At 42.5% G+C, this 10,086-nt stretch overlaps 1 protein-coding gene across 1 annotated transcript in view; it reads right to left on the reverse strand.

Moving 5' to 3' along the window:
- LOC112221133 (CTTNBP2 N-terminal-like protein) overlaps positions 1–9,641 on the reverse strand; it is a 35,167-nt gene extending 25,526 nt beyond the window's left edge. Inside the window, exons 1-2 of the mRNA XM_024383266.2 lie at positions 9,529–9,641; positions 1,514–1,621 (exon numbers count right to left, since the gene is read on the reverse strand). Coding sequence (XP_024239034.1) covers positions 1,514–1,612 — 99 coding nt within the window. The 5' untranslated portion in view covers positions 1,613–1,621; positions 9,529–9,641. The remainder of the gene's footprint in view (positions 1–1,513; positions 1,622–9,528) is intronic.
- Positions 9,642–10,086: the final 445 nt, after the last annotated feature.

Below are 10,086 nucleotides of genomic sequence, written 5' to 3' on the forward strand. Positions count from 1 at the left end.
CGAGCGGCGGGTGAGTGGTTGTTCCATCTCCGGCAGGGGACGAGGAGCGCGCAGGACTTTGCATTGGATTTCCGGACTTTGGCCGCTGGAGCTGGGTGGAACGACAGGGCCCTGATAGACCATTACAGGTGTAGCCTAAGAGAGGAAGTCCTCAGGGAGCTGGCTTGTCGGGACACTACGCTCAGCTTGGATGAGCTGATCGACATGTCTATCCGGCTAGACCAGCAAGGTTCTTGGGCGACTGCTGGAGCGTGACCTGTATGTGAAGGCAGAGAAATGTGAATTTTACAAACGAGACGTTTCCTTCCTGGGTTATCGCATTTTCGCCTCGGGGGTTGTAATGGAGGGTGATCGCGTCAAGGCCGTGAGTAATTGGCTGACTCCCACCACAGAAAAGGAGGTGCAGTGGTTCTTAGGGTTTGCCAATTACTACCGGAGGTTTATCCGGGGCTTTGGCCAGGTGGCGGCCCCTATTACCTCACTGCTGAAGGGGGTCCGGTGCGTTTGCAGTGGTCAGCAGAGGCGGACGGAGCGTTCTGCCGTTTGAAGGCGCTGTGCACCGAAGAGTCAGTGCTGGCGCATCCGGACCCTTCTTTGGCATTTATAGTTGAGATGGACGCATCCGAGGCTGGGGTTGGAGCTGTGCTCTCCCAGCACTCGGGTACGCCACCGAAGCTCCGCCCCTGTGCTTTTTTTCCGAAGAAGCTCGGGCCAGCGGAGCGGAATTAGGATGTGGGGGATAGGGAGTTGTTGGCCATGGTTAAGGCTCTGAAGGTGTGGAGACACTGGCTTGAGGGGGCTAAGCACCCTTTTCTCATCTGGACTGACCACCGTAACCTGGGTATATCCGATCAGCTAGGAGACTGAATCCTCATCAGGCAAGGTGGGCCATGTATTTCACCCGATTTCGTTTTACGATCTCGCATCGACCAGGTTCCCTCAATACTAAGGCCGACCCGCTGTCCCGCCTATACGACACTGATGACCGGTCCATCGATCCTACTCCCATCATTCCGGCTGCCAAGCTGGTAGCACCGGTAGTATGGGAGGTGGACACGGACATCGAGCGGGCACTAAGGGAGGAACCTGCGCTTCCACAGTGCCCGGAGAAAGAGTTAAGAAAAAGAGTTAAGCTAAAAGGCATTTAGCTTGTCTGGTAGGCTCGCGTTACTGGGCAGCTTGTGGCTGGGTTTCCCTTTGTAGTCTGTAATAGTTTTCAAGCCCTGCCACACCCGACGAGCATCAGAGCCGGTGTAGTAGGATACTTGTTACCTGCCCAACCTGCTATCTCTCAGGTAGGCCTCTTGTCAGTAAACAGAATGTGCAACTCGAACCAATGTTCTCATTTGTTTCATGCGCTTCATGGAAACTCCTCGGACATAAGTATAAATCATAGTTATATCTCTATGCTTGGACCTCACATGATACTCAATGGGTGGCATCATTGAGGGGCATTGGGGCCCTGCTTGGAAATGAAACAAGGGAAAAGACTGGGGAGAAGGATAGCTCTTACCCTGAGGGCCTCAATGACCAGGTCACGGGCTTCCAGCTCTCCTTCCAGGACACTGAACAGCATTAGCAGCTCTGGCTTGCTCAGGCTCTCCATGTTCATCTGGGACTCCTATGGGCATGCCGGGGAGAGGAGCTGGGTCAGTACCATGACATACACTGTCAATAAATTTAAATATTACAACACGGAAGTTATGTGCATGAGATGAAAATGTTTTTTTTTTGCTTTGTGTATGAACAATATATTTGGATAAGATGGCCAATACTGTACTTAAGTTAAAGAACCCTTGAATCCTTTGGGTCATTGTGGATCACTATAGATTTTGAATACACTTTTAACAGTGCAGAAATTAGCACAAATCTGGCAAAGACTTTGATATCAGGCAACATTTCAATCTAAGAGGTCCACTATTTAAACACTGGATGCATTTACCAGGCCCAGTACCTTTGTTAAGCTTTGATAAACTGAGAGAAAAGCACTGCATTTGCCATTCACTCTCATGATTCACTTGTCAATGTGAGGAGCTTGTGAACGTCATACATGTGGAGACAAATGCCTCACACACACTCAAATGTATGTAGTTCTGTCCTTGAGCTGTTCTTGTCTATTGATGTTCTGTATTATGTAATTCTGTATTATGTTTCATGTTTTGTGTGAAGAGTAGCTGCTGCTTTTGCAACAGATAATGGGGATCCTAATAAAATACCAAATACCAATACACCAACATATGGTGAGCAGACGGAGACGGAAACTCTCAGTCCCAATCCGTATATATACAGATTTTTCACATAGTTGTCGAAAAGATATTAAGTAACTGCCCTCATTCATATTCGTTCATATCGAGACTCAACAAGTTGTGCTTTGGGATCCTCTCTCCCTCCAACTTTTGTTTTGACCCCTTTAGAATTAGTGGTTAAAAGTCAGGGGAGAGAATTTTTTAGATGTGTTGTGGTCTCTTTGTAGGCTCCATACATTCTTTACTTGGTGCAGCTGCCCTGGGTCTGTTGACAACACTGTGGTATCCACACCTCAAACATACAACCACACTCTGGCCAGCCAACACATGCAGGCCAGGCTTTGGAATCAGCGTAGTTCATTCAGTATCACACTAAGCAATGGGATCCTTCAAAGAGTTCACAGAAACTCATGGTGAGCTCATTGGGATATTATTAGTAAGTTGGAAAGAGACCGTCAGACTTGACAAAATAACACTAAATAATAAGTGTATTGGTCGCGCACTCAAATTTGCAGATGTTATCGCAGGTGCAGCTAAATGCTTGTGTTTCTAAATGCAGTAATACCTAGCAACACAAAACAATACACACAAAATCCAAAAAGCAAAAAGAAAGAAATTACTCCAGAATATAAATATAAATCATTAGGAACACCTGCTCTTTCCATGCATAGACTGACCAGGTGAATCCAGGTGAAAGCTATGATCCCTTATTGATGTCACTTGTTAAATCCACTTTAATCCGTGTAGATGAAGGGGAGGAGACATGTTTAAAAATGTTTTTTTAAGCCTTGGGGTAATTGAGCCATGGATTGTGTATGTATGTCATTCAGAGGGAAACTGGGCAAGGCAAAAGATTCAGTCCCTTAGAACGGGGTATCGCAGTAGGTGCAGGCGCACCGGTTTGTGCCAAGAACTGCAATGCTGCTGGGTGTTTCACGTTCAAAAATGTGTGTATTAAAAATGGTCCACCACTCAAAGGACATCCGGCCAACTTGACACAACTGTGGGAAGCATTGGAGTCAATATGGGCCAGCACCCCTGTGGAACGCCCTGACAAAGTGTGTGTGTATGTGTGTTTGTGTATATTTTTGCTATTTTCTACATAGAAGAATAATAGTATGGACATCAATGAAATGAAATAACACACATGGAATCATGTAGTAATTAAAAAAGTTATAAACAAATCAAAATATATGTTCTATTTTAGATTCTTCAAAGTAGCCACCCTTTGCCTTGATGACAGCTTTGCACACTCTTGGAATCCTGGTTTCAACTGTACCCGGGCAGATGGCAGACAGCGTGAATTGCTGATGTCAAAGTTCTGAACTATTTGAAATTGTTGCATGTTGCGTTTATATTTTTGTTCAGTGTATATAATGTAGGGCTGACCCCATTTAGTAGACTGGTCCATTTTTTGATTGACAGGCTGTTGGTCGACCAAGATTTTTTTAGTCGAGCAGTGGCAAATGCATATATAAAAAAATGTATGGCACATGAGACACCAGTCTGATTCACACCTGTCCATTACACCAGTATCATCAGTAGTACATTTACCATTAATTACCATATTTCTCATCTACAATGTTTGTTTGGTTATGGTCATTTCTGATAATGCATTCAATATATTTTTATTATTATTATTAGATCTTACTGTTGACATTGTAGGAGTGGACACGTTGTTTGCAGAGCGCAAGTAAACAAAGTTTGTTTTTACATCCATAGAGAATGACAATAGTTCCTCAATGTAGACTATTTAAAAAATCTTTCCAGCTCTCTCCCTTTTGAGAACCACTCAGCATGAAAGGGGAAAAAATGTCCGGCTCTGATCCGGTGGAATCGTCATAAAATAGGCCTACTTGATTACTTTATACAATGTTGCAAGTCGGCTAGCAGAGCTTCTGGCCAGACCAAGTTGATACAATGTTTAAAGTTCCTTGCAGACAAGCCATGTGTAGCCAATGTCATTTAAATGATATTTATTTTTATCAGGATATTTTCCACCTGCGGGCTGCAATGTTTTTTATTTGTTGGCTTTATGTACAGTGGCAAGAAAAAGTATGTGAACCCTTTGGAATTACCTAGATTTCAGCATAAATATGTCATAAAAATTGATATGATCTTCATCTAAGTCACAACAATAGACAAACACAGTGTGCTTAAACTAATAACACACAAATTATTGCATTTACAAAAGTATCTCTAAAAGCCTTAATGTTCATCAGTCCACGGTAAGACAAATTGTCCATAAATGGAGAAAGCACTGTTGCTACTCTCACTATGAGTAGCCGTCCTGCAAAGATGACTGCCAGAGCACAGCGCAGAATGCTCAATGAGGTTAAGAAGAATCCTAGAGTGTCAGCTAAAGACTTACAGAAATCTCTGGAACGTGCTAACATCTCTGTTGACGAGTCTACGATACGTAAAACACTAAACAAGAATGGTGTTCATGGGAGAACACCACAGAAGAAGCCACTGCTGTCCAAGAAAAACATTGCTGCACGTCTGAAGTTCGAAAAAGAGCATGTGGATGTTCCACAGCACTCCTGGCAAAATATTCTATGGACATATTAAACTAAAGTTGACTTGTTTGGAAGGAACACACAACACTATGTGTGGAGAAAAAAAGGCACAGCACAGCACACCAAAATCAAAACCTCACCCAACTTTAAAGTATGGTGGAGGGAGCATTGCTGCTTTGCTGCCTCAGGGCCTGGACAGCTTGCTATCATCGACGGAAAAATTAATTCCCAAGATTATCAAGACATGTTGAAGGAGAATATAAAGCTATCTGTCCACCAATTGAAGCTCAACAGAAGTTGGGTGATGCAACAGGACAACGATCCAAAACACAGAAGTAAATCAACAACAGAATGGCTTCAACAGAAAAAAATATGCCTTCTGGAGTGGCCCAGTCAGAGTTCTGACCTCAACCCGATTGAGATGCTGTGGCATGACCTCAAGAGCGGTTCACACCAGACATCCTAAGAAAATTGCTGAACTGAAACAGTTTTGCAAAGATGAATGGTCCAAAATTCCTCCTGACCGTTGTGCTGGTTTGATCAGCAACTACAGAAAATGTTTGGTTGAGGTTATTGCTGCCAAACCAGTTATTAAATCCAAGGGTTCACATACATTTTCCACCATACACTGTGAATGTTTACACGGTGTGTTCAATAAAGACATGAAAACATAGAATTGTTTGTGTGTCATTAGTTTTAGCAGACTGTGTTTGTCTACTGTTGTGAATATTAATTTTATGATAAATTTATGCAGAAATCCAGGTAATTCCAAAGGGTTCACATACTTTTTCTTGTCACTGTAGACTATTTTTACATATTGGCAATGGTAATAGAAGTTACTTTTAGATTTGTAACATTTTAAATTAGATCGAATGTTGATTAACCACATGATATTGATTTTGAGATATGAAAACTTTATTAAAATGAAATGAAACTGTTCCATGAAAAAGTGCATTTGAAAATTATGACTGGCACGCAGATCAGCAGAAATGGTACGATAAATTGGCACTCCAAATGGAAAAGGTTTCTGACCGCTGGTATAGCCTATTAGTGGAGCAAGAGCCAACTTCAGGAGCGTAAGAGCCCATTTATGCTTGATCCGGAAATGTGATCGAAAGCGTCGTATGGATGGTGTGATGCAATTGCAAAGAGTCCGGAGGCATGCAGAGGCCAAATTGAGCTCCGTATCACATTGCTGAGCGCCTCTAAAAAGTTTAACAATGAGGAGGGCACTTATAGCTCTGGATTGACATTATTGGTTGATGGTAGGTGAGGGCGGGATGTCCTGTATAAACACAAACTCACTTCCTTTGACAACTTCCTTCACAACAGCTCTGCGCTGCTCGGTGAAGTGCAAGAAGTATGAATGTCCTGACTTCTGCAGAGGCCGCATCACCCTAAATGCTGCACGGCCAATGCAGACGGCAGAATGACCATGCAGCGTCTTTAACGGCTGAATCTGCGAAGCCCAGCAGCAGAGGGCAGCGGGAGGAGGAGGGTCGGGAACAGGTTTTTTTCTTCTGGTTAGTCAATATTGATCTCTGGTTCCTTCTTTAGTACTTTGTGTGTCTTAATTTTTAATCGCAGTGCTTAAAGCATCAGACAAGCTCAGCAGCCTATATGATTTTATTCAAACATAGAGTGTGTCTATATATGGAAAATACATGTTTTAAAATTTCGACCAATCAATTGGTCGAAAGTCAAACGACTCACAGTCAACCAAGATTTGTTTTAGAGAAGGGATCTACAGCAGTAGTTATATAGTATGATCCTTGAAAATAATGTATTTTATATGCTGATGAACCGATGTTCATAGGGCCAGTTGTTTGTGACCAGGAAAAACATCTAATCAACTCCTAAACAATAGTGTCACCTCCCCCAATCAGCATTCCCATATCTGATTATCCACGGCAAAAGCAGAAGACCTAATACCCTCCGTATAATCTGCCTGCCTCAGTCTCTCGACTTTATTAGTCCCCCAGCTCCGACCACTAAGCATTCAGCAGGCCTGCTCCTATACGAGTTCTGTGGTCGCTCAGTAGAATTTTCCACATCGTGAAGTCATCAGGAGGGGCCAGCCGGAGCTCAGAGCGTTGCATAATGAGATGGGAGCCCAGGGGGCTTTGATTGTGAGCTGCTACTGTACTACATCATGGGGGCTATGAAGCTCTCCCAGCATCCCAATAACTAGACACTTGAAATATCTGAATGGACATAGTCTGACTCTAGACTTTACGGGGTATGAATCAATTCCCTTTTCTGAGCTCTGGGACAGTAGCAAAGGATGCATCAGCAGAAATAGCATGGCTTGATCTGAATCTAATCACACAAAGTAATTACTCTAATACATTATGGTTCATTCTGGCAGTTTCATCCCAGATCCATGCACACACTGTACTGTAAAATATCTATGATCTGTAGATGGGTATTCTCCAGACACTCATGGCTTGGTTTGTGTTCTGACCACTTGGCTAGCAAGCCAATTGAAATCCCCACCTCCTTCAGTCTTGCTTTTACATCCTCGCTAATTTCACAGCCGCTTGTAACCTGTCTGAAAATGTGTTCTTATTGTTTTTGAAACACGTTAGGCCAGATATAGCCTACATGTGATTTTCACACTTTAGTAAATCATTTTACAATTCTTTTTTCTAATCCCTTGTTCTTGAAAACATATGACTGAAAGTACGCTCACTAGTAATGTGTTATTCAAATATATAGCATGGGCATGTTATTGAACGCATGGGAAACCCAAATATTCCCACACTCGTTCATTTCCGCCTCCTAAAGAAATCCCTTTTTATCCTTGTTTGTTTTAAGCCTAGCCATCCATGTTCCCCATGTAACACACTTCTGACTGAACCTCTGAGGCTCACTGTCTGTCTGTCCATCCATCCGCCCATGTAACACACTCCTGACTGAACCTCGGAGGCTCACTGTCTGTCTGTCCATCCGCCCCCCACCCCCCTCTCTCTTTCTCTCTTTCTCTCTCATACCACACAAGTAGCAGATGCCAGGGGCTAATTAGTGAAATCCCTTTGGCCTGCTGCACACTGTCTGAATGACTCAGTCAGACACTGCGGGTCACAACAGACAACAGACAACTCCTTGTATAAAGAAACGTATCAAGAGACTCGATCAGATTACAAAGAGATAACTAACATTCATTTTTTAAGTCTGCAGCATGCTGTCTGTGTGGGGTGTGCTGTGCAATAATTGGATTTTCAGTATCATGTCAGTGTTATTACAAATAAAAAACACCTTTTACAAAGTCATTATAATTCATTGATTTCCTACTGGTTTATTCCCATAAAGTCGGATCTAATTTCAGACCTTACAATGACAGCTTAATGAAATACTAGCTACCCATCTGTGATACATCAAAACTATTGGATAAGATAGGCATGTAGTCTTGTCTAGGTGTGTGCTCTTGTCTATTTGTTGGCACAATGTTACAACGTAAAATGCTAGTGTGTGATGTTATATATGTTATATAAACATCACCAGACAATAAATAGACAAGACTGTAGAAGAGACTTGTTCAATCACATCATATACAGTAGCCTGGATCCCATCATATAGACTGGTTCCCGTCATATAGCCTGGTTCCCGTCATATAGCCTGTGTAACCAATGTGAAATGGCTAGCTAGTTAGCGGGGGTGCGCGCTAATAGCGTTTCAATCGGTGACGTCACTCGCTTTGAGACCTTGAAGTAGTGGTTCCCCTTGCTTTGTGGAGCGATGAGTAACCATGCTTCGTGGGTGACTGTTGTTGATGTGTGCAGAGGGTCCCTGGTTCGCGCCCGGGTATGGGCGAGGGGACGGTCTAAAGTTATACTGTTACACCTGGTTCACGTCATATAGCCTGGTTCACGTCATATAGCCTGGTTCACGTCATATAGCCTGGTTCACGTCATATAGCCTGGTACACGTCATATAGCCTGGTTCATGTCATATAGCCTGGTACACGTCATATAGCCTGGTTCACGTCATATAGCCTGGTACACGTCATATAGCCTGGTTCACGTCATATAGCCTGGTACATGTCATATAGCCTGGTTCACGTCATATACCCTGGTACATGTCATATAGCCTGGTTCACATCATATACCCTGGTACATGTCTGCCTGGTTCACATCATATAGCCTGGTTCACGTCATATAGCCTGGTTCACGTCATATAGCCTGGTTCACATCATATAGCCTGGTTCACGTCATATAGCCTGGTTCACGTCATATAGCCTGGTTCATGTCATATAGCCTGATTCACGTCATATAGCCTGATTCACGTCATATAGCCTGATTCACGTCATATAGCCTGGTTCACGTCATATAGCCTGGTTCACGTCATATAGCCTGGTTCATATCAGTACATTAAGGACAGACTAGTATGTCTGCCAAATATAAAACAGAGAAACCAGAATAAAGCATGAATCAAATATGATGGGATATTTATATTAGCCAATCTTTGATTATAGGCTATCATTCAGGATATTTTAGAACTTGCCCAAGTCATTCAGACAAATCTGAAAGTGTAAAAACATTGAAGACGCTATAAAACCACTCTACGTTTAGTTTAGGTACTGAGCATCAATGTTCATTCATTCTATGTTTTACTTCTCTCAGTTTAATTGTATAGGCTACTGAGGATAAGCCATAGTCATATAAGGACAAACAATTATAGGAGTTATTACAACGTAGCTGTGCAGATTCGAGTGTCTGGCCAATTATAATAATATAAAAGTTTATCTTCGTCATTCAACATACCTTCTATGTCTCTTCAATGCCTTTGTAAACGCCAACATGAACTTAAACAATTGTCAAAGATTGTCTTGCGTCTTCAGCTGTCGATAGCGGAAGAACTCATATGTGACATATCCGTCAGCCTATAGGCAAGGCCGAATTCAGATTGTTGACCTATAAGATTAGTCTTGTCTACCTCAGACGCAGAGTCAGGGAAAGGAAGCTGTCGCATGGGTTTTGGAATTTGGACCAATTTCTTTGTGTAAACTTTTTTCGGCAAATCTTTGCCTCTTTCAAAAGTCTTGATTTGTTAATTTCCTGTATATTTCCCGTTGCGTTAATTTACCTTGTATTTTACAACCTGTGGTGCTTCACTTGAAAGTACTATTTTGGTATTATTCTCAAGAGTGTTTAGTTGTCACGCATACGTTTTGAGTTCGCATTGTCAGCACACAAAAATATTGAAATATGTAAGGTATGTTGTGATTTTTATCAAATAGCAAGGACTGCGCCGAGACCAGGGAACATTCACGTTTATACAGTATCCTATTATAGGCTACCTCAATTTAGACTCAGTCCAAA

The sequence above is a fragment of the Oncorhynchus tshawytscha genome, linkage group LG02, assembly GCF_018296145.1.
Source record: "Oncorhynchus tshawytscha isolate Ot180627B linkage group LG02, Otsh_v2.0, whole genome shotgun sequence".
Lineage (NCBI taxonomy): Eukaryota > Metazoa > Chordata > Actinopteri > Salmoniformes > Salmonidae > Oncorhynchus > Oncorhynchus tshawytscha.